General features: G+C 49.3%; 1 protein-coding gene across 1 annotated transcript in view; it reads left to right on the top strand.

The window, feature by feature from the left end:
* CELF5 (CUGBP Elav-like family member 5) overlaps positions 1 to 25,429 on the top strand; it is a 428,249-nt gene that overhangs the window by 312,728 nt on the left and 90,092 nt on the right. Inside the window, exon 7 of the mRNA XM_078669977.1 lies at positions 1,679 to 1,823. Within this exon, the coding sequence (XP_078526103.1) occupies positions 1,679 to 1,823 (145 nt within the window). The remainder of the gene's footprint in view (positions 1 to 1,678; positions 1,824 to 25,429) is intronic.

Raw genomic sequence — 25,429 nt, 5'->3', positions numbered from 1 at the left:
CGCGTGCGTGCGCGTGTTCTTCACACACTAATAATAATAATAATAAACCAGGCAAGCCCAAAGAGTGGGGTGTGTGTTTTACTACCACTAAAAATAAACCAGGCCTGCTCAGATGGGGGAGGGGTGCCCGTGTTCTATATAAATAACATAAAGGCGAGGAATGTGCGGCGTTGTCCATATGTGTCTGTGCGTGCATGTGTGTGAATGCAAGTGTGCATCGCTTACGTGTGACTGTGCATGTGTCTGTGTGTTTGTTGTGTTCTTGTGCGTGAATTGTGGAGAAGGAGTACAACTTGTTCTTGCAGCTTGTCTGCCGTTTATTCAGGTGGGTTTGACTGAGAGCCCCCCCCCCCCCCCCCCTTGCTTACCTATGGCACCAGCTAGTGAGCTTGTAGACTCGAGCTCGGCCCCCAGAGGGCGCCAGTGGTTTACCCCCTCCCACCTTGAGTGAGTGGCGGGGACGTCATGATGCGTGAACCCTGGGTCGCCCCCCTCTGGCCGGGAGCGCCATCTTTTCTTCATGCATGATCCTATCCTCAGCAGCGCGCGCCCTTCTTTCCATAAGCTCCGGTCTGCGGCAAGCAGTGATGGGTGGAAACCCTTGAATCCATCGGAATCGCTGGTAAGGCCTCAGGGAGCATTCCATTCTATCACATTTAACTCACCCGTGCCATTACTGAAAGGGCCAACCATCTGCAAATGAACAGTGCTCCGATCAAAAAGGATCGGCACAGCTGGAAGCGCTGCTCTGTGCCCTGCCTGGGCGGGGACCCGGGCGGGGACCCGGGCGGCCACAGAAGGGCTCCAGCCGGGGTCCACCCGCCCATGAGGCGCGGGTCAGACCCGTGGAGCAGCCGCTCAGAACCCACATCTCAACACACCAATGGCATCGAAGGCGACTCCCTTTCAAAGCAAACAGGAGTACACGGAAACGCCGGATTCATCTGAACCAGTAGGAATCACTCTGGAAGCATTCCACTCCATGGCTTTGCAGCTCCTCTTTGACATGACAGGCAGGGGGGAGCGTGTGCACAAAGGGCTGGAGACGGTTGAGCTGCTCTCTTGGTACCCCCGGGGATACTCTGGGAGGCCCCGTCAGGGCCTGTGGAAGGCCAGCAAAGCTGCATCAAACACTCACAATGCTTCCGAGTGGAAGCAGGCACGCATTCTCTGCTGTAAAGCGACTACACAACAGGAAGGTATTTCATTACAGGCCACATGCAAAACTTCATCATGACCTGGAAACCTGTCCTTCCATTTGTACAGGTGTGATGTTTGGCAGGGGGCAGTAGGCATGGAGAGATGAGATGGAGACACATGGAGAAGGGCAGGCAGGGACAGGGTGGCAGGCAAGGCGAGATGGGGTGGAGACATATGGGCAGTGTGGCAGACATGTACAAGGGGCATGGGGAGGACACATGTGGGCAGGGTGGCAGACATGGACAGGGCAGACTTAGACAGGGCAGACATGGGCAGAGCGGCAGAAATCGAAGATGGGGTGGAGACGTGGGCAGGGTGGCAGACATGAACAGGGCAGATATTGACAGGGCCGCAGGTAGGGGGAGATGGGGTGGAGACGCACGGGCTGGGTGGCAAACACAAACAGGGCAGCAGGCATGGAGAGGGAAGGACACTGACAACCATTGTACTGAAGCAACCTTTTCTATCGTTCTTTCAGCTGATGCAGCAGCAAACAACAGTCCTTTCCACCTCTCATGGGAGCTACCTGAGCCCCGGCGTGGCCTTTCCCCCCTGCCACATCCAGCAGATTGGAGCAGTGAGTTTGAATGGACTTCCTGCCACCTCTTTAACACAAGCATCAGGTTAGTACCCCACTGCTGCTCATGGGCTGGTTTCTGCGCTGACGGTTTGGTTGGGCTCCAATTATGATGGATTGCTTGGCCTACTAAAAGTATTTGGTGGGCTCCACTGTGGTAGATTGTTTGGGGTTCAGCATTGATACAGTAGTTTCCTTTGACACTAAGGTGATCTGCATGGGGTTTGGCTATGGTGATCTGGTTGGGTTTAGACTTCTGTTTGGGGTTTGAAGAACATAGATTACTTGGCGTCCGGTTGTGTTGTGAAAATGATGGATTGTTGTATAGATTACAGCGACGGTCGGTAGGGTGGGTTACAGCCGGGGGCCGGTTGGCGTCCCTCCCCTATGATGGATTAGATGAGTTCCAGCTAGAATAGACTGGTTAGGTTCAAGTCATTGTAGACTGAACAGTATCCAGCTATGATGATCATTTGAGTTCCCACAATGAGGGACTGGTTTGGTTCCAGCTCTGTCATTGGTTGAGTTCCCATGTTGTATCAGTTGGGCTCCAGCTCTGTCATTGGTTACAGCTAACATTGATTACTCCTGTATTGGTAACTTTCATAGATTCCCGTAGCTTGTATCATTCCCCGTCGTCGGAATGGGAGTCTCAGTAAATAAAAAGTAACATAGCAGTAGGTACAAAAGAGAAAGAAAAGGCCTAGGCCTCATCTCATTTTGTAGCATATCCACCTCTTTTTGTAAAAGAGACCAAAATAATCCAACAACCAATCAGATTAGCCTCACCCCATAGAACCTTCCTGAGAGAGTCTCAGAGCCTCAGATTTTCAACTGCACGTTGTGCAAAGGGAGACTCCTTTGAGCTCTGCTCACTTCAACTCTGTTCTACTTTTTTTTCAGCAGTTTTTTCTTCAGGATTGTTTGATATTTCTTCTTGGAATGTCTGACAAAGAGAAAAAAGCCCTTTTTAAGGATTGTTCCACCTGTGGCAAGAAAAGGTTTTATGTGGAGGACAGGCATCAAGACTGCATCTAAAGCCTGTATCCGGACCACAGGGCAGCGGACTGCAAAATCTGCCGCACCTTTCAACAAAGACTCTCCGGGACCGTGAGGGTCGCCTTCTCACCTGGCTCCACAAGCTGATGTCGAGAAAGGAAACACTGTCAAGTGACAGCGAAGGATCGTCATCTGCCACTTCGTCCAGAAGGTCAGTGAAGAGGGGTAGGGCTTTCCCGTCACCATCTACAGACCGTCACGCAAAGGCCTCAAAAAAGACCCCCCCCCGTGAGTCTGAGAGCCGGAGTCCTAGCAAATCTTCTCACCGTGGTGCAAAGGAGAGGGAAGGACTGCCTTCAGCAGCAGCAGTGGCGAAGTCTGCTATACCTTTTAAAAAGCCTTCTTCTCTGACATCGGAGAAGTCTGACAAGGATAGTCAATCGTCGACGATGCTGCGTAAGACTCTGTCGACGAAGGCTGCAAAGGTGCAGGTTAAAACGGTACTACAGTTGACGGGCTCGTTGATGACGATGTCAACTACTTCAACGTCGACGAGGGTGTCGACAGCGGTAGCTGCAACGACTGGCGTCGACGAGGGCATCAACGATTACGACGACGACGACAGCGGGAGTGTCGACGGTCTCGTCGACGACGCCCATCTCATCGTCGACGATCTGCTCGTCGTTGGTGGGTCTTCCGTTTGACGACCGGATCGACGATGGTTTCTTTTTCTTCTCCACCGTCGACGGTACCATCAACGACGTCTTCGTCGAAGGAGAAAATCACAATTTCTTTGACAAGAATCACGCCGGACATGACTTCTCCAACGAGGGTTGCCACTCTGCCTCCCGGGCTGTTGCTGAATGAGGAAGAAGATTCTGAGGGAGAGGAGGATCCTTTTGGCTATGAAAATAGCCCCTCACCGCTTCTAGTCAAGTGCCAGTACACTGATTCTGAAGGTGAATACCTTCATGGGCACTCATATCATCACTCTTTTCACCGTCTGGAGGACACTAGCCAGGAGATGATTTCTGTTCCTTCTTCCCTCTTGGCAGATCTTCAAGGCATGTTGCTGGATTATAGGAGGAGATTCTCCCAGCCTCCTCCTTCTCCACTTCCTTTGGCGCAGGCTGTGTCTGCTCCGCCAGCTTCTTCTGTGGCTTTGCCAAGGCCACCGTCCCAGATGGTTGCAAAAAACACAGTTGATGGACAGAATGTAGAACAATGTCATACATTCACCCCAGTACAAGGATCTGGGCCTAAATCCATAGTTTTTTTGCACTCCACACCACCCTGGGTTAGACACTGGCTATATGCAAATCAGCTCTGACCCTGTGCCTCATGGGAACAGTCCAGTCCGAACTACCAAGCCATGGCTTTCCCAGACCGGAATCAAGCATCCAAGGACCGGTTTCTGGCTATCAGCCTTCATCAGCCTGGATAGCTTGACTCCAGTGGTGTGGAGAGCCTGGGACTCACGTCTGAGCATACCCAGCCCACTCGGGGTGAAAATTGCAAAAAACACAGTTGATGGACAGAATGTAGAACAATGTCATACATTCACCCCAGTACAAGGATCTGGGCCTATATCCATCGTTTTTTTGCACTCCACACCACCCTGGGTTAGACACTGGCTATATGCAAATCAGCTCTGACCCTGTGCCTCATGGGAACAGTCCAGTCCGAACTACCAAGCCATGTCTTTCCCAGACCGGAATCAAGCATCCAAGGACCGGTTTCTGCCTATCAGGCTTCATCAGCCTGGATAGCTTGACTCCAGTGGTGTGGAGAGCCTGGGACTCACGTCTGAGCATACCCAGCCCACTCGGGGTGAAAATTGCAAAAAACACAGTTGATGGACAGAATGTAGAACAATGTCATACATTCACCCCAGTACAAGGATCTGGGCCTAAATCCATTGTTTTTTTTTGCACTCCACACCACCCTGGGTTAGACACTGGCTATATGCAAATCAGCTCTGACCCTGTGCCTCATGGGAACAGTCCAGTCCGAACTACCAGGCCAAGTCTTTCCCAGACCGGAATCAAGCATTCAAGGACCGGTTTCTGGCTATCAGCCTTCATCAGCCTGGATAGCTTGACTCCAGTGGTGTGGAGAGCCTGGGACTCACGTCTGAGCATACCCAGCCCACTCGGGGTGAAAATTGCAAAAAACACAGTTGATGGACAGAATGTAGAACAATGTCATACATTCACCCCAGTACAAGGATCTGGGCCTAAATCCATCGTTTTTTTGCACTCCACACCACCCTGGGTTAGACACTGGCTATATGCAAATCAGCTCTGACCCTGTGCCTCATGGGAACAGTCCAGTCCGAACTACCAAGCCATGTCTTTCCCAGACCGGAATCAAGCATCCAAGGACCGGTTTCTGGCTATCAGCCTTCATCAGCCTGGATAGCTTGACTCCAGTGGTGTGGAGAGCCTGGGACTCACGTCTGAGCATACCCAGCCCACTCGGGGTGAAAATTGCAAAAAACACAGTTGATGGACAGAATGTAGAACAATGTCATACATTCACCCCAGTACAAGGATCTGGGCCTATATCCATCGTTTTTTTGCACTCCACACCACCCTGGGTTAGACACTGGCTATATGCAAATCAGCTCTGACCCTGTGCCTCATGGGAACAGTCCAGTCCGAACTACCAAGCCATGTCTTTCCCAGACCGGAATCAAGCTTCCAAGGACCGGTTTCTGCCTATCAGGCTTCATCAGCCTGGATAGCTTGACTCCAGTGGTGTGGAGAGCCTGGGACTCACGTCTGAGCATACCCAGCCCACTCGGGGTGAAAATTGCAAAAAACAGTTGATGGACAGAATGTAGAACAATGTCATACATTCACCCCAGTACAAGGATCTGGGCCTAAATCCATTGTTTTTTTTGCACTCCACACCACCCTGGGTTAGACACTGGCTATATGCAAATCAGCTCTGACCCTGTGCCTCATGGGAACAGTCCAGTCCGAACTACCAAGCCAAGTCTTTCCCAGACCGGAATCAAGCATTCAAGGACCGGTTTCTGGCTATCAGCCTTCATCAGCCTGGATAGCTTGACTCCAGTGGTGTGGAGAGCCTGGGACTCACGTCTGAGCATACCCAGCCCACTCGGGGTGAAAATTGCAAAAAACACAGTTGATGGACAGAATGTAGAACAATGTCATACATTCACCCCAGTACAAGGATCTGGGCCTAAATCCATCGTTTTTTTGCACTCCACACCACCCTGGGTTAGACACTGGCTATATGCAAATCAGCTCTGACCCTGTGCCTCATGGGAACAGTCCAGTCCGAACTACCAAGCCATGTCTTTCCCAGACCGGAATAAAGCATCCAAGGACCGGTTTCTGGCTATCAGCCTTCATCAGCCTGGATAGCTTGACTCCAGTGGTGTGGAGAGCCTGGGACTCACGTCTGAGCATACCCAGCCCACTCGGGGTGAAAATTGCAAAAAACACAGTTGATGGACAGAATGTAGAACAATGTCATACATTCACCCCAGTACAAGGATCTTGGCCTAATTCCATAGTTTTTTTGAACTCCACACCACCCTGGATTAGACACTTGCTATATGCAAATCAGCTCTGACCCTGTGCCTCATGGGAACAGTCCAGTCCGAACTACCAAGCCATGTCTTTCCCAGACCGGAATCAAGCATCCAAGGACCGGTTTCTGGCTATCAGCCTTCATCAGCCTGGATAGCTTGACTCCAGTGGTGTGGAGAGCCTGGGACTCACGTCTGAGCATACCCAGCCCACTCGGGGTGAAAATTGCAAAAAGCACAGTTGATGGACAGAATGTAGAACAATGTCATACATTCACCCCAGTACAAGGATCCGGGCCTAAATCCATCATTTTTTTGCACTCCACACCACCCTGGGTTAGACACTGGCTATATGCAAATCAGCTCTGACCCTGTGCCTCATGGGAACAGTCCAGGCCGAACTACCAAGCCATGTCTTTCCCAGACCGGAATCAAGCATCCAAGGACCGGTTTCTGGCTATCAGCCTTTATCAGCCTGGATAGCTTGACTCCAGTGGTGTGGAGAGCCTGGGACTCACGTCTGAGCATACCCAGCCCACTCGGGGTGAAAATTGCAAAAAACACAGTTGATGGACAGAATGTAGAACAATGTCATACATTCACCCCAGTACAAGGATCTGGGCCTAAATCCATTGTTTTTTTGCACTCCACACCACCCTGGGTTAGACACTGGCTATATGCAAATCAGCTCTGACCCTGTGCCTCATGGGAACAGTCCAGTCCGAACTACCAAGCCATGTCTTTCCCAGACCGGAATCAAGCATCCAAGGACCGGTTTCTGGCTATCAGCCTTCATCAGCCTGGATAGCTTGACTCCAGTGGTGTGGAGAGCCTGGGACTCACGTCTGAGCATACCCAGCCCACTCGGGGTGAAAATTGCAAAAATCACAGTTGATGGACAGAATGTAGAACAATGTCATACATTCACCCCAGTACAAGGATCTGGGCCTATATCCATCATTTTTTTTGCACTCCACACCACCCTGGGTTAGACACTGGCTATATGCAAATCAGCTCTGACCCTGTGCCTCATGGGAACAGTCCAGTCCGAACTACCAAGCCATGTCTTTCCCAGACCGGAATCAAGCATCCAAGGACCGGTTTCTGGCTATCAGCCTTCATCAGCCTGGATAGCTTGACTCCAGTGGTGTGGAGAGCCTGGGACTCACGTCTGAGCTTACCCAGCCCACTCGGGGTGAAAATTGCAAAAAACACAGTTGATGGACAGAATGTAGAACAATGTCATACATTCACCCCAGTACAAGGATCTGGGCCTAAATCCATCGTTTTTTTTGCACTCCACACCACCCTGGGTTAGACACTGGCTATATGCAAATCAGCTCTGACCCTGTGCCTCATGGGAACAGTCCAGTCCGAACTACCAAGCCATGTCTTTCCCAGACCGGAATCAAGCATCCAAGGACCGGTTTCTGGCTATCAGCCTTCATCAGCCTGGATAGCTTGACTCCAGTGGTGTGGAGAGCATGGGACTCACGTCTGAGCATACCCAGCCCACTCGAGGGGGAAATTGCAAAAAACACAGTTGATGGACAGAATGTAGAACAATGTCATACATTTACCCCAGTACAAGGATCTGGGCCTAAATCCATCGTTTTTTTTCACTCCACACCACCCTGGGATAGACACTGGCTATATGCCAATCAGCTCTGACCCTGTGCCTCATGGGAACAGTCCAGTCCGAACTACCAAGCCATGTCGTTCCCAGACCGGAATCAAGCATCCAAGGACCGGTTTCTGGCTATCAGCCTTCATCAGCCTGGATAGCTTGACTCCAGTGGTGTGGAGAGCCTGGGACTCACGTCTGAGCATACCCAGCCCACTCGGGGTGAAAATTGTAAAAAGCACAGTTGATGGACAGAATGTAGAACAATGTCATGCATTCACCCCAGTACAAGGATCTGGGCCTAAATCCATCGTTTTTTTGCACTCCACACCACCCTGGGTTAGACACTGGCTATATGCAAATCAGCTCTGACCCTGTGCCTCATGGGAACAGTCCAGTCCGAACTACCAAGCCATGTCTTTCCCAGACCGGAATCAAGCATCCAAGGACCGGTTTCTGGCTATCAGCCTTCATCAGCCTGGATAGCTTGACTTCAGTGGTGTGGCGAGCCTGGGACTCACGTCTGAGCATACCCAGCCCACTCGGGGTGAAAATTGCAAAAAACAGTTTATTTATTTATTTATTTTGAAAGTTTTATATAGCGCGAACAAGATCTTCGCAGATATCAGAGCGCTTTACAGAGGAGGGGAGCATATATAAACAGATACAACAATAGTGTTAAACGTACAGTTAAGTGATATCATAAACAATCAAGTAAGTTAATTTCAAAGTCAAACAAAAATGCAAAGGGTTTGAACAAGTAGTACAGATCAGTATCGAGCCTTTGATGTTAATGTTAATGAACAGTCCAGTCCGAACTACCAAGCCATGTCTTTCCCAGACTGGAAACAAGCATCCAAGGACCGGTTTCTGGCTATCAGCCTTCATCAGCCTGGATAGCTTGACTCCAGTGGTGTGGAGAGCCTGGGACTCACGTCTGAGCATACCCAGCCCACTCGGGGTGAAAATTGCAAAAAACACAGTTGATGGACAGAATGTAGAACAATGTCATACATTCACCCCAGTACAAGGATCTGGGCCTAAATCCATCGTTTTTTTGCACTCCACACCACCCTGGGTTAGACACTGGCTATATGCAAATCAGCTCTGACCCTGTGCCTCATGGGAACAGTCCAGTCCGAACTACCAAGCCATGTCTTTCCTAGACCGGAATCAAGCATCCAAGGACCAAGTCACCAGTCCAGTTATACCTCTGGTGGTTCCAGAGGTGCAGGTTGATTCCTCGGACGAGGATCACGGCGATATCAGCAGGCCGGACCAGTGTGCGGAGTGGGATGATTATGTGATACCTGCCCCAGCTTCTCCGATACCGGATACTGCTAATTCTCCCCCGGCAGACATTGGGGGTTTCACAAATTTATGGAGAGAGCCTCACCAGATTTGAACTTCCCATGCCTTCAGTTCAATCTGAGTGTTTTCTTCATGATTTCAAAGAACCTTATAGGAAGACAGTCCGTTCCATTCCTATTGTCAGTCACGTCTGGGATGAAGGTATAAAGGCAATGAAGAATCCGGCTACTGTAATTCCAGTCTTGCAGCGTCTGGAGAAAAAATACAAGGACCCTTATGACAGTCCAGCATCCTTAACAGGTCAACCGAAGCCAGATTCAATTATATCCCAGCGGCTCAGAGAAAATCACGCAACCCTTCTGCGCCCCTTACAAATCCCTGCTAGGAACAATTTCCTCCAGGTTGCAAATGCGTTCACTTCAGGAGCAGCTCGACCTGCAATGGCGACAAGTAGACGGATCCTTCGACGACAATGTGGTGATCACTCCGGCTATGAAAAAGGCTGCTTTGTGGTTGACGAAGGAAGAAAATATATCCCAAGGTCTATCCTTCGTAATCAATCCAGCTCCTCAGGTAGTGACTACAGATGCCTCGCTGGAAGGCTGGGGCTTGGTGCTACAAGACTTACATGTAAGCGGGCATTGGTTGCCACAGCACCGCCTTCTCCATATCAATCTCCTGGAACTCAGAGCGATTCATCTGGCACTACAGGCCTTTCTTCCACGGCTACAGGGATCAGCGGTTCTGGTCCGCACGGACAACACCACGGCCATGCACAATATAAACAAAGAAGGGGGTACCAGATGTCGTCCGTTGTCACAGGAAGCCCAGAAGATTTGGGAGTGGGCTATCCTTCACAGGTTATCACTGAAGGCGGAACATCTTCCAGGAGTACTAAACGAAAAGGCGGGCATGCTCAACAGGCTGCCGTCAGTCAGCCACGAATGGGGAATGAACCAGACTGTCTTGGAGGACATTTTTCACCGGTGGGGAAGACCCCTACTAGATCTCTTTGCCACCCCGGAGAACAAAAAATGCCAGTTTTACGCCAGCCAGTTACAACATCATGGATAGCTGGGGAATGCGCTTTCGATAGCCTGGTCAGGCGCATTTGTATACGCTTTTCCCCCTATTCAATTGATATCCACAATACTGAGGAAGATTAAAACGGAGCTGTGCAGGATGGCCCTAATAGCTCCAGCTTGGCCGAGGCAGTTCAAAATTATACCTTTTGGACTTCGGTCTGCTCCGAGGATCTTTACCAAGGTGCTGGCGCCGGTAGCAGCCTTCTTCAGGAAACAGCATTTTCAGATCTTCCCCTACCTGGACGATTGGTTGCTGAAGGCCTGGACCATACGTGCAGCAGAAGAAACAGTGGATGCATGCACGCGTCTGTTCAGCAATCTTGGCCTGACTCTCAACAGGGAGAAGTTATGTCTCTGTCCGTCCACGGAAGCGCGATTCCTAGGGGCCATCCTGGACACGTCTCTCAACAAGGCTTCTCCATCCCTCGAAAGGAAAGAGAAACTGATGTCCATGGCTCAGCTGTTGCGAGGAAGAAAGTATCTTTCAGTTCGCTGTTACAACGCCTCAGTCTTATCGTCCATCTTACCATCAAAGACAAGGCCAGACCTCTTCTTTCTCTAGGTCTAACTCTAGAGGGAAACAGAATCGCCAGGAGCGTGACACCACTAAGCGACAATATGGGCGCACTGGCTCTTCCTGCTGTACCCCCCTCCCCGACAACATCTGTGGGTGGCAGGGTATCTCAATACCTCCACAACTGGCAACGGATAACATCAGACCATTTGGTACTCAACATCATTCAATGTGGGCATACGCTGGAGTTTGTTCATCTTCCTCCTTCCAAGCCCCCTGCCGCCATGCCTTTGAAACATCTGTGTCTTCTGCTGCTCGAAGTTCATCAGATGCTCCTCAAGGGAGCTGTAGAGCCGGTCCCCTTTTCTCAGAACGGAGAGGGTTTCTACTCCACATTTTTTCTGGTCAAGAACACACTGGAGAAGTGGCACCCATTTTAGATCTCAGGGAGCTGAACACCTGTCTCATAAGACAATCCTTTCGGATGGTGTCTCTCCAGGACATTTTACGTTTCCTCAACCCTGGGGACTTTATGGTCACTCTCGATCTCAAGATGCATATTTTCACATACCCATTCATCCAGCCCACAGGAGGTTTCTACGGTTTACAGTAGCCAAGAGCCACTTCCAGTCTCAACCTCACCAAGTTCTTCCATATTTCCTGTCTTTGGCTAAAGCGGGCTGCTCATTCATCCATAAAGGTTCATCTGGCAGCAGTTTCTCCCTATAGACGCACTGCATCTGGACCTTCTCTCTGGTCAGCCAGGATTGTCAAGCAGTTTCTGAAGGGCCTCTTTAGAGTCTTTCCTCCAGTGAGGCCTCTGTCTCCAATGTGGCATTTGAATTTAGTTCTCACCCAGCTGATGAACACCCCTTTGAGCCGATTCATCGAGCAGATCTAACATTCCTACCGTGGAAGGTGGCGCTTCTCCTAGCTCTCACTTCTGCAAGAATAATGGGTGAGTTTCAGGCTCTGATGACCCAGGATCCCTTCCTTCAATTCAAGAAAAATATTGTGATTCTAAGGACTAATCCAAGGTTCATACCTAAGGTGGCTTCGGACTTTCATTTAAATGAGCCGGTGATTCTTAAGGCTTTCTTCCCTCAGCCCTCTATGCCGGCGGAAAGAGCACTCCACTCTCTGGATGTGCAGAGATGTTTGAAGTTCTATCTGGACCGTACTAAAGAATTCCGAAAATGTTCTCCGCTGTTTGTTTCATTTAGCACTCCCCGCAAGGGCTTGCCCCTGTCCAAGCAGGGGATTGCTCGGAGGGTGCCCAGTGCTATACGTTTTTGTCATTCAGCAGCGGGCAAACCCCTGGAGGGTAGAGTCCGAGCACATTCTACAAGGTCCATGGCTTCTTCTACGGCCCTCTTTGCTGGGGTCCAGATCAAGGATATCTGCAGGGCTGCAACTTGGAGCAGCACGCACACCTTCACAAGACATTACTGCCTGGAGGTCTCGGCGCAGGAAGACACAGCTGCAGGCCAGGCAGTCCTGAGGAACCTCTTCCATTGAGCGGTGAGCTTTCCTTTTCTTCCCTCCTTCCTTTTTTTCTTGTTATTGGCACATTTTGATTTTGGGTTTATATTTATAATGTTATTGCACTGCTTTTAATGTTCTTTTGCTTGATGCATTCTTATTAAAAAAAAGAGAGAGGAGAGGGAGACACAACAATGAGAGAGCAAAGTGTGCTTCTGACTGCTAGCTACTCTGATACAAGCTATGGGAATCTATGAAAGTTCCAATACTGGAGTAAGAAAACAAGTTACTTACTTTCTCCAGTATTAGTAACTTTCATAGATTCCCATGCGCCCACCCTCCTCCCATGGGAAAGCTCAGCCTTCAGCATGTTTTGTTATACTGTTACACAACGGCTACGAAAATCTGAGGCTCTCTCAGGAAGGTTCTATGGGTTGACGCTAATCTGATTGGTTGTTGGATTATTTTGGTCTCTTTTACAAAAAGAGGTGGAAATCTACAAATTGAGATGAGGCCTAGGCCTTTTCTTTCTCTTTTGTACCTACTGCTATGTTATTTTTTATTTACCGAGACTCCCATTCCGACGACGGGGAATGATACAAGCTACGGGAATCTATGAAAGTTACCAATACAGGAGAACCAAAGTTACAGGTAAGTAACTTGTTTTCTTGGTTGGGCTCCAGCTCTGTCATTGGTTACCACTAACATTGATTGGTTGAGCTCTAGCTCCCTCATTGGTTACAACCAACATAGATTGGTTGAGCTCCAGCTCTGTCATTGGTTCTCATCCAGGGGATACTCATCAATTGTCATAATCTATGAATAAACCCCGCCAATGTGCGGGATCCCGGAGCATATAGAAAATACATATATATATACATATATATGCATATGTGAAAAATATACATGCAGCCTAAACTATTTCCAAAATGGCAAAGTTGCTGAAATTACATAGGTTTGCATAGTAGCAGCTATACTCTCCCAACCCCTAAGGAAGAAAGAGAGCAGTAAACATTTGTCATTCAACAATGCTTAATTGCTATAAAAAAATGTAATTGCAGGCATTTGCCAGTAGGCTGCAGCAGAGTATAAAGAAAACAAAGAAAACTGACACCTTGCCTTTAAGGCATTAGAGTAGAGGTACTGTGCCTTTAAGACCTGCAGGTGACCCCCTGCTCCCATGATGCACCACAGGTGGCAGTTAGGTCAGTTCTTTTTTCCGGCTCCTTCTGAGAGGATCCTGGAGCTTGATGTCTTCAGTTTTTTTACTAAAACCGTTTTATGAAGAGAATTTGTCAGAAAATTCGACATGTTCTGGTTTATAAAGGCTTCTGCTACTGTTTTGTGGACTTCCACTGAGTTTTTCCAGTCAGAATGCCAGCTTCATTTAGGAAGTTTCCTTCCTGTGACAAGAAAATGGCACTGGCAGATCCACACTCGGTGTGTATTGTGTGCCTTCCATCTACACACAATCTTGACCAGTGCCACCATTGTCAGAAGTTCTCCAGGCGAACCTTGCGCGACAGAGAACGGATTAAACTCCATGCTACACTGGAAAAGGACAAGAGTCATCAGGTGGGTGGCCATGGAGGCCCCAGGACATCGTGTTCCAGCAAGCAAGGCCAAAAACGGCGTTGTTCCACTTCTATTGACCCCAGGAAGAGGAAGGGGAGAAGAGATTCACAGCCGAAGTCGTAGTCGAAGAGGCCCAGGCACTCTTCAGGAACACCATCTCAACGCTGAGAGTCTCCGCTGCATCCAAGTAAGTCGGCGTCGAGGCACCACACTTCGGGTTCAAAGTTTGCGGCTGCTGATAAGTCCAAGTCTCCGTCGATGTCGAGACTTCCATCGATGTCGAGACACTTTCCGCCGCCCTCGAGGGGGTCAGCGTCGAGAGTATTGACGGCTAACATATCGCCGCCGGCTGGCGTGTCGCCGTCGAGACGATCGTCGAGATCCCACCACTCGTCGTCGAGGAAGATCATCGTCAACACGACGTCATGGAAAATCGCCTTCAAATCGGCATCGTAGCAGATCGACGTCGAGATCACCAACTCGATGCCGAAGGTCGCCGTCAAGGTCCCCATGTCGTGGGCGATCGACGTCGATACCATCGAGATCTCGTTCAACGCCGATGGTCACTCAGACATCATCGACGTCGAAGCACTGGACGTCGAGGGAAGAGGTCACAGGTATTGCGGAGTCCCCGAGACAGTCAAAGGTCCAGAGCATCATCAGGGGACCGGTCATCATCTCCTGGGCTGCATATTGTGGAGATCTCTCCGGAAGCATCCCCCAAATCTGCGGAGGGGAAATCCCGCAGTTTGTCTCCTCGCCGTCCGCAAGGTGCTGCTGTATCTGGTGGTCGCAGTAGTCCGGGCTCAGATTACTCCTGCATGTACTCACCATCTAAACCAAGGACGAGCACTCCGGCCAGACCTTCAAAGTCTCCCCCTAAGAGGCCAAGATCTCCTGCCAAGCCAAGATCGCCTGCCAGGCTAAAATCACCTTCCAGGCCAAGATCACCCTCCAGGCCAAGATCGCCTTACAGACATCGGTCTAGATCCAGGGGTCGGCACAGCCGTCATCGCGACAGGCCCCATAAGAGAAGGCGCACACTATCTCCTACATGGTCTTCGTCTACCAGACCTACGGTCCGGAACTACTCTCCGACCTTCTCCTCCACACCGCCTTCACGGGTTTCAACCATAGATGACATCTCTACATTTACAGATGTTCTGGGTAGGGGGGAAAAGAAACTTAACATCTCTTTGCATACTCCTGTGGTTCCCACATCAATCATCTTTGATACCCTGCATCATCGGACAGCTCTTAGACTGCTGCTACCTCTGGTGCCCGAATTCCTGGAACCGGCTTTGGCCACTGTTCTTACTCCTGCGACTGTGGGTTATGTACCCTCGAGAATCGCCAAAAAATACAAGGCTCCTGCAGAGGACCCCTTGTTCCTTAGGACTGATCCACCAGCCTATTCGGTCATCGTGGCGGCAGCCATGACATCCCGCTCCGCTTCTACCTCATCCTCGGTGCCCCCTGAGAAGGATAGTAAGCAAATGGGCTCGTATGGGAGGAAGATGTGCAACACTTCGGCGTCATACATGAAGGTTGCCAGTGCCTCTGCCCTTCTCGGGAGATACGACAGATCTCTCTGGGACTCTCTCACACGTTTCACCGAGAAGCTTTCCAAAGAAGACCGGCAGGATTTCACCAAGATCCTACAGGAAGGAGGGCTCGTAGCCAACCAAGTAATAAGTGCTGCAGCGGATGCTGCTGTTCTCCAGTATTACATCTTTCATAGATTCACATGCTTGTATCTTCCCCGTCGTCATGGTGGGAGTCTCACGGTAACAGAATGACCAAAGCAGTATCATAGAGAAGAAAACACTGCATAGAAAATCCCATAGGGACTGTAGCATTTGGTAACCAGGCCATCTCATTATTTGGTCCAAAAGTCAGCCAATCAGCATTGCTGCCCTGCCCTCACACTCCCCAGCAGAAGCTTCCTGCTTCAGATTTCCAACCGCCTTCGTGTGAGAAAGGAATCTCCCTGAGCTCTGCTCAGTTTTCTGTTCCTGAGTGAACCTCATTATGGCTGAAAGCTCTAAAAAGAGGCTGTTCAGGCCATGCAGATCCTGTGGGAAGGCCAGGCTATACTCTGAAGACCCTCATAAGGACTGCCTATATTGTCTTCATCCTAAGCATGTGGCTAAGGATTGTAAATACTGTAGAACCTTTTCTGTCAAAACCGTTAGAGACAGAGAGGCTCGCTTGCTGTTATGGCTTCAAAAGAAGAAGGCCATCTCAGACTCAGATTCTGGGGAGGAATCTGCAAAAATGACACCTAAGAAGAGAAAGGCCTCTATTTCTGAGGAGAAAGTGGAGCCTAAGAAGAGTAAATCTAAAGATAAGGCAACGTCATCTCTTCCTATTACTCCTCTGAAGAAGCTGTCAGATCAGAAAGGGACAGGGTCTGCTCCACCGACCAGTTCCCTATCTTTTGCTTCAAAATCTGTGGAAAAGTCTTCAGCTCCGTCGACGACTTCACCGTCGACGACGACTTCGTCGACGACGACGGCTTCGTCGATGACAGGATCTAAAGCGGCGTCGACGACGTCGACAACAACAACGTCGACGAGTAAGATTACCCCGTCGACGAAGAGACCGTCGACGACGACGACAGGTTCGACGACGAGGATGTCGACGGGGGCCTCGTCGACGATGGTCCCGTCGACGAAGGTTCCGTCGACGGTGTCGTCGACGGCACCGTCGACGAAAATCATTCTGTCAACGGCAAAAGCGTTCAAATCACCACAGTCGAAGACTATGATTTCTATCCGGTCTTTTCAATCATCCAAGGGTTCGGCGACTATCAGCAAATCGGCGGAATTCACTTCATGGACGAAGATTTCACCTCTTCCACCATCTTCTTTGTTGGAACAAGACTCAGATGGAGAGGAATCTTCAGGTGCCGCCTATAGTCCTTCACAGCTCCAAATAAAGAGCCAAGATACAGACGAAGATGAGGTATTTTCTTTCAAGGACAGACCTCAATCTTCCAGATATGAATCGTTCCAAGACACACTTGAGTATAATGAAGAGGAGGACAATCAAGAAGAATCGCGAGAGGAGGTACGACAGGACACAATGTCTATACCAGTGTCTCTTGTATCTGACCTCAGATTCATGATAAACGACTACTACCGTCGGTTCCCGGAGGCAAACGCCCCTCAACCAGCTACGCCGGTAGCTCCTGCGCAGCCATCAAAGGCAAAAGCTTCCACGCAAGAGCAGGGGGTGAGATCACCGCCAGTGGTTACTATAAGAGACGATCTAACGGAATCCGATGAGGATGAACAACCTGAAGAAGGGGAACTTGTTCATGATGCTTCGGGGCAGGAATGGAATGAGTACATCTTGCCATCGGCCCCGTCGCCTGACCCACTGCCATCCACCTCTCCTCCTCAAGACATTGGAGGGTTCCATGACATCATGGAAAAGGCGGCGAAGAGGTTTAAATTAGATATGGAAGTTAAAGAAACAGACTGTTTCTTGTATGATTTCAAGGACGATGCCAGGAAATCAGCTAGGTCAATCCCAATTATTCCTCATATTTGGGAAGAGGGCCTAAAAATTTTAAAGACACCGGCGTCCATAGCGGTTTCTGTTCCAAGGATTGAAAAGAAGTATAGAGCGCCGGAATCGGCTTCAGCCTGTCTAATAGGACACCCCAGGCCGGAGTCAGTGGTGACGCAGGCGGCGAAGAGAAATTCAAAGAACCCGGTGGCTACTTCCTTAGTGCCACCTGACAAAGAAGGAAGGAGAATGGATGGTGCTGGTAAGAGGTTTGCAGTCATGGCAGCCTCTACTATCAAGGCGGCCAATGCTATGGCCCTTATTAGCCGTTTCAACAGACAAATGTGGTCAGATCTGGCACCCTTACTGTCTGCGCTACCGGAGGATAGAAAGGAGGAAGTAGTGGCCATCCTCAAGGACGGAGCAAGGTCTGCGGCTGAATCTATTGACATCGCCATGGACGTTTCATCTATGGCTTTCAGGCAAATGGCTGGGGCAGTTTCGCTTCGTAGACAAGGCTGGCTTAAAGCGACCTCTTTTCGCCCGGAGGTGCAAGCAAAAATTGTGGACATGCCGTTCGATGGCGAAAGTTTGTTTGGGAAGCATATAGATGAGGCGCTACAAGGCATAAAATCTGACACGGATACTGCTAGAGCGCTCGGATCTCTTCAACAAGGACGGTTTCAGTCCTTTCGGAAAAGAGGTACAAGAGGCCAATTCAATCAGAGATCTTTATATCAGTCCAACAGATATCAGCCGTATAACCAACAGAATTATCGGCAATACAATTCAAACACCCAGTTCAAGCCCTACAACTCCTCTTACCTGCAGCAATCTAGGGGCAAGTCTGGCACCAGAGGGAAAAATCAACAGTCTAATAGACGTCAATGATTTCAGGCTGGCGCTCCCCACTATGCAGATCTCGGAAAACGACCACTATCTGTCTCAATACTTCAACAACTGGAGGTCCATAACATCGGACAAATGGGTTCTAGATGTCATCAGCAGGGGTCACACCCTGGAATTTACAGAAATGCCACCGGATCATCCCCCGGTGATCAGGCTCTCTCAACATCGTCAGGAACTGCAGAACGAGGTCCACTCGCTTCTGCAAAAGGGAGCCATAGAAGAAGTACCACAACATCTCAGAGGGAAAGGCTTCTATTCGCATTTCTTCCTCATCAAGAAGAAACAGACCCTGAAATGGAGACAGGTATTGGATTTGAGGGATCTGAATCAATACATAAAGAAGATTCCCTTCAGAATGTTATCATTACAAGAGATCCTGCAAATGTTAAAAGAGCAAGACTACATGGCGTCCTTGGATCTCATGGATGCGTACTGCCATATCCCAATTCATTGGAAGCACAGAAGATATTTAAGATTCACCGTGGAGAGTCGCCACTTTCAATTCAAGGTCCTTCCATTCGGACTCAAATCGGCCCCGAGGGTGTTCACCAAATGCATGGCCCCGGTGGCAGCCCATTTAAGATTGCAAGGGCATTACATTTATCCGTATCTGGACGACTGGCTGGTGACAGGTCCATCATTCAGAGAGACAGCAAGTTCTCTCCACTGCTGCATTGGTCTGTTTCGACGCTTGGGACTAAGGACCAACTTGGAGAAGTCCTCGCTGACCCCGGCCCAGGGCATTCACTTCTTAGGAGCGTGGATATGCACCAGGACAGTGAAAGCTTATCCTTCCAAAGAACGGATGACAAAGATAATGGGTCTAGTCTCGGCCCTTCAGCAAAAAATGTTCACTTCGGTGAGAATTTACAAGTCCATGTTGGGGATGATATCTTCTTGCATCCCACTGGTTCCAAATTGCCGTCTTCGAATGAGGCCTTTACAGGAACAACTGGACGAGCAGTGGGTTCAGTCCAAAGGCACCTTCGAGGATCGCATTACCATCACGAACCGTATGAAGGTGGCCATGTCATGGTGGAAAGTACAGAAGAACTTGGATCAGGGCTTACCCTTTGTGACTCAGACTCACGATTACGTGATGACAACGGACGCCTCCTTACAAGGATGGGGCGCTCATCTTCAGGAGCTGGAGATCCAGGGTCTCTGGTCAAACTGGGAGGCTCAGCTTCACATAAACATGCTAGAACTCAAAGCTGTGTTCCTGGGGCTCCAAGCCTTCTTACCCAGGATACGTCATGCATCGGTGCTTATTCAAACGGACAGCACCACAACTATGTTTTACCTGCTGAAGCAAGGGGGAACAAAATCCAGACAACTGTCGATATTGGCGCAAAGAATCTGGAAGTGGCTAATAATCCACGGCATTTCAATCCAGGTGCAACATATACAAGGCATCCTCCACTCACGGGCAGATGCCCTGAGTCGCACTCCGAATGTGACGCACGAATGGGAACTGCACGACACTCAGCTCCGCAGAGTGTTTCAAAAGTGGGGCACTCCCACATTAGACTTGTTCGCAACCAAGGACAATTCAAAGTGCGTCCAGTTTGCGTCCAGGTACCCTCAGCAAAATTCCAGGGGAAATGCATTCCACATGGATTGGACGGACATGTTTGCCTACGCGTTCCCTCCGTTTCCGCTCATACCACGAATACTTCGCAAAATGAGGGCGGAACCCTGTCAGGTCATACTGATAGCACCAGCCTGGCCGAGGCAGGCATGGTATCCAGAACTGCTACGGATGTCCATGGTCAACAAAATTCAGTTTCCGACATTCCAGAACCTCATTTCCATGAACAACGGTCAGATTCTTCATCCGGACCTGCAATCGCTAAAATTGTCCGCATGGAACCTCATGAGCGGGAATTCCAGAACTTAAACATTCCTCAAGAATGCAGACATATTCTATCTCAAGCCAGAGCTATATCAACCAACAAGACATATGCAGCTAAATGGTCTCGTTTCTGTCACTGGTGCGACAGTCAAAAATTGCATCCGTTAACAGTACACCCTGAAGGTATTCTACCTTACCTATTGTCTCTATCTAAGGCAGGACTATCGCATGCCTCGGTAAAGGTACACTTAGCAGCAATATCACGTTTCAGGAGAAAGCCAAACGAGCCATCTCTCTGGTCTTCCAGGCTAATAAAGGAGTTCATTAAAGGACTTTTTAGAGTTTTTCCACCCATTCGGCGCCCACCAGTTCCATGGCACCTCAATACAGTCCTGTCGCAACTTATGAGGCCTCCTTTTGAGCCTATCCACAACACAGACTTACAGTTCCTTTCATAGAAGACGGCCCTGCTCCTCGCATTAACATCAGCAAGGAGGGTTAGCGAAATTCAAGCCTTTTCAGTGGAAGAACCCTTTTTACAATTTCGCCAGGACAGAGTTATTTTAAGGACAAATCCTACCTTCATACCTAAAGTCCCTACGACTTTTCATCTCAATGAGCCCATTATTCTGCCTACCTTTTTCAGCAATCCCTCATCTGATGCAGAAAGAGCATTGCACTCTTTAGACATTGCTAGATGTTTGAAGTTCTACATTGAACGAACAAAGACATTCCGCAAATCCAAACAATTATTTATTGCTTTTGAAGGCCAAAGGAGAGGTCTTCCTCTATCAAGACTGAGTATTGCAAGATGGATTTCATCGGCTATTCTGAAATGTCATGAGAAAGCGGGAAAGCCGCTCTCTTCTAAGGTGAATGCACATTTCACAAGGAAGATGGCGATATCAATGGCCTTATTCGCAGGAGTGTCGCTGCCAGACATCTGCAGAGTAGCACTACTGTCTGGACACTGCGTGGAAAGAGGACACGGCAGTGGGACAAGCTGTTCTGAAACGCCTATTTCAATAAGGTACAATTTGATTATCTGCTAATTTCTCTATACAGTACTTTTGACTTATGTTTGCATGTATATTTATATATATATTTATATATCTGCATGCTTGTTATTATATGGATATGTATTGTTCTATCATTTCTTTCCTGCAGAGCTTCCTTCTGGGTTCTATCCTGGAAACGCTGCAAATTTTTATGAGCACTGCTTACTACTCTGATACAAGCATGTGAATCTATGAAAGATGTAATACTGGAGAAGGAATTAGTTACTTACCTGTACACTATAGTTCTCCAGTATTATCTTTCATAGATTCACATGCGCCCACCCGCCTCCCCGTTTCGCAGGCAGAACCTGTTCTCTGTATTTATCCATGTCTCTCACTCGGGGACGGAAATCTGAGGCAGGAAGCTTCTGCTGGGGAGTGTGAGGGCAGGGCAGCAATGCTGATTGGCTGACTTTTGGACCAAATAATGAGATGGTCTGGTTACCAAATGCTACAGTCCCTATGGGATTTTCTATGCAGTGTTTTCTTCTCTATGATACTGCTTTGGTCATTCTGTTACCGTGAGACTCCCACCATGACGACGGGGAAGATACAAGCATGTGAATCTATGAAAGATAATACTGGAGAACTATAGTGTACAGGTAAGTAACTAATTCCATCTTGCCGCTCATGGCTACTCCCATGGAGTCTGCTTACGACGCTCGGCTTGGCTGCGCCTCACAGGCCTAAAGCGCGATGCTCAGAAAAAGATACGGAACCTCCCTTTCAATGGCTCATCTCTGTTTGGGGTTCACGCTGACGACGAGATGACCAAGATGAAGGCTGAGATGGACACTGTTAAGGCTGTGGGTCTGGAGTAATGCAAGGAGTTTAAGAAGCGCTTCCGTCAGGGTGACAAGCGGTCTTACCAACAGAGGGTTCAAACCCCTCAGTGGTCCTCCCAGACGCAGCAAAGATCTCAGTTCCAGCAGAGACGCCCTGGTAGAGGCAGAGGCAATAACAACAAACAACAGTCCATCTCCAAGCAGCCTCCCAAACCTTGAGTTGTTGCTTCCTCCTTAACCGTTTGCCACTCTGGTGGGAGGGAGTGTAACATGTCACCTGGAAGAGTGGAGAACCATAACAAAGGACAAGTGGGTGCTGAGTATTGTGGAGCATGATTACTTGCTGAGGTTCAGGTCTTCTACGCAAGTTTTCCCCCAACTCAAACTTCTTCCTCAGATTCAAAGTCAACTGTTGAAGGATGAAGTTTCTACCCTTCTCACGAAAAAGGCAATAGAGGAGGCCCCTCCCATGCGAAGAAATCAGGGAATATACTCCCGCTACTTTATGGTCCAAAAACGAGGAGTAGCCAAAGAGTACAGACCTATCCTCGACCTACGTCTGCTGAACAGGTTTATCAGAAAAGAAAAATTTTGTATGCTAGCCCTGCACCAGATCTTTTCACACCTTCACCCGGGAGACTTGATGTGTGCCATCGACCTGTAGGACGCTTACTTTCATATACCTGTCTCAGTTAAGCATCGGAAATTTCTCAGGTTTCAGATAGACCGTCATCACTACCAGTATTGAGTGCTACCATTCGCCCTCAAATCCGCCCCACGAACATTCTCCAAGTGCATGGCGGTGGTGGCTGCCTTCCTCCGCAGGGGGAAGATCTTCGTCTATCCCTACCTAGACGACTGGCTCCTGAAAAGCTCCACACCTGCTCTGCTTCAGAGCAATCTCGCTTACTGTCTCAACCTGATGCATTCCTTGGGGTTGCAGGTCAACTACAAAAAGTCAGTACTCAATCCCACCCAATGAATGCACTACCTGGGCGCCTCCCTGGACTCCGCAGAGGCAAGCGTGTGTCCTTCGGAGGAGAGGTTGTCATCCATGCTTCTGAAGTACCGCAATCTGCTAGACACCCAAAGTCCCACAGCCAGGCAAGTGTTGTCACTACTGGGATCGATGGCCTCGTGCATCTACATTGTACCCAATGCACGCATTCACATGAGGCCTCTGTAGCAGGCACTCGAGGACCAATGGTCTCAGAGGTCAGGCCACTGGAAAGATCGTGTTTCCCTCCACCAAGTTGCCAGAGACTCCATCAGATGGTGGATGAAATGTTCTCATCTTCTGCTGGGAGTCCCATTTCATCAGTCGCCTCCATCGCAGACAGTGGTAACAGATGCCTCAATGCAGGGTTGGGGTGCTCATATGGACCAGCTTCAGGTACAAGGTCTCTGGTCCGAGACAGAAAGAAGCTACCACATCAACTTCTTGGAGCTCCGGGCTGTCTATCTGGCGCTCAGATCCCCCTACCTGCCTCTGCACACCAACCACATTCAAGTTCAGACGGACAACACAACAACAATGTTCTATCTGAACACGCAGGGAGGCACAAGCTCACGAGTTCTGTCTCTGGAAGCTCAATCCATTTGGCGCTGGCTTCTGGCGAGAGGTCTCTCCATCGTGGCAGTTCACCTGCCAGGAATCCTGAATGTTCAGGGGGAAGGCCTAAGCAGAGACTTCGTAGAAGTGCACGACTGGGTGCTCAACGAAGAGGTCGCACAAGAGGTGTTTCGACAATGGGGCGTACCAGACATAGATCTGTTCGCAGACGCGGCAAACGCAAAATGCCCCATCTTCGCGTCCAGATTCCCCTAGCAGGGATCACGGGGGAATGCACTTTTGATCAGCTGGTCTCAGACATTACTATACGCTTTTCCTCCCCTGCCTCTGATCCCGGCGGTGATACAGAAATTCTACATGACCAACACCAGAATGATCCTGATAGTGCCGGAGTGGCCACGCCAGTGGTGGTACCCGGATCTCCTCCAGCTGTCGAAGGTTCCGGAGACTGCCCTGCCGCCCAGACTTGCTGACCAAGGTCGAGGGGAGAGTGGTGTTTCACCCCAACCTTCCTTCTCTTCGATTGACAGCATGGCTCCTGAGGTCATCCAATATGGCCACCTAGACCTTTCAGCTGACTGCATGAACATTCTTAAAGAGGCAAAGAGGCCCTACACTAGAAAGTCTTATGCTTTCAAGTGGAAGAGATTTTACATTTGGTGTATGAACAATTCTCTTGATCCAATCCAAAGTCAGGAGCAGGTGATTCTCCCCTACTTATTGCATTTGGCAAGGTCAGGCCTGAAGTACCCCTCCATCAGGGTTCACTTAGCGGCAATAACAGCCTATAGAAAGTCTCCTTCTCAGACCTCATTCTTCCTCATGCCTGTCGTCAAAGATTTCTTAGAGGGGCTTAAGAAAGTGTTTCCACCAGTGAGGTCCCCCTCTCCTCCCTGGGAGCTTAACATCGTACTTACCAAATTGATGGGTGCTCCCTTCGAGCCTATCCATAAGGCCTCTTTGCAGCACTTGATCTGGAAAGCTTCTGTTTTGATAGCCATCACCTTCACCCGTAGGGTGAGCGAGATCCAGGCCCTGTGTTGTAAGGAACCTTACACAGTGTTTCATGTCAATAGGGTGGTGCTGAGAACACATCCAGGCTTTCTACCCAAGGTGGTCTCGGATTTCCATATCAATCAGGCCATCACTCTGCCTACTTTCTTTCCTCAACCAACCACTCCCCCGGAGAGGTTCTTACACTCTCTAGATCTCAGGAGGTTTTTTAAAATATTACCTGGCTAGAACTCTTCCACTTAGGAAGTCTGACCGGCTCTTTGTTAATTATGGGTCAACTAATACCGGTCTGTCAGCTTCAAAAACATCTATCTCGAGATGGATCGTCTCCTGTATAGCTGTCTTACCAATTAGATAACAAAGCTTTACAGGGCAACCCTCATGCACACTCTACCAGAGGGAAAGCTTCTACTACAGCTCTCCTTCACAGCATTCCAATATCTGAGATTTGTAAGGCGGCTACATGGCGTTCAGTACATACCTTTACCCACCATTATTGCCTAGATTCAGATGCACAGGCCGATGCCCAAGTGGGGCAGGCCTCTTTGAGGAATTTGTTTGCCTGACTGCATTATAAATGTGATGTCAATTCATGTTTTTTGCTGTATACTTACTTGATTGCTCGTCCGCGAGACTTTGGGTATGGGCTTGCTACTCTATTCATAGATTATGACTATTGATGAGTATCCCCTGGATGAGAAGGATTAGTTACTTACCTGTAATCCTAGTTCTCATTCAGGGGTATACTCATCAAACTCATAAGCGACCCACCAACCTCACCGGACGAGCA

This window comes from Lissotriton helveticus, chromosome 12 (genome assembly GCF_964261635.1).
Source record: "Lissotriton helveticus chromosome 12, aLisHel1.1, whole genome shotgun sequence".
NCBI classification, from domain to species: domain Eukaryota; kingdom Metazoa; phylum Chordata; class Amphibia; order Caudata; family Salamandridae; genus Lissotriton; species Lissotriton helveticus.
Note: the sequence above shows the minus strand (reverse complement) of the source record. Positions and strands in the feature narration are given on the sequence as shown.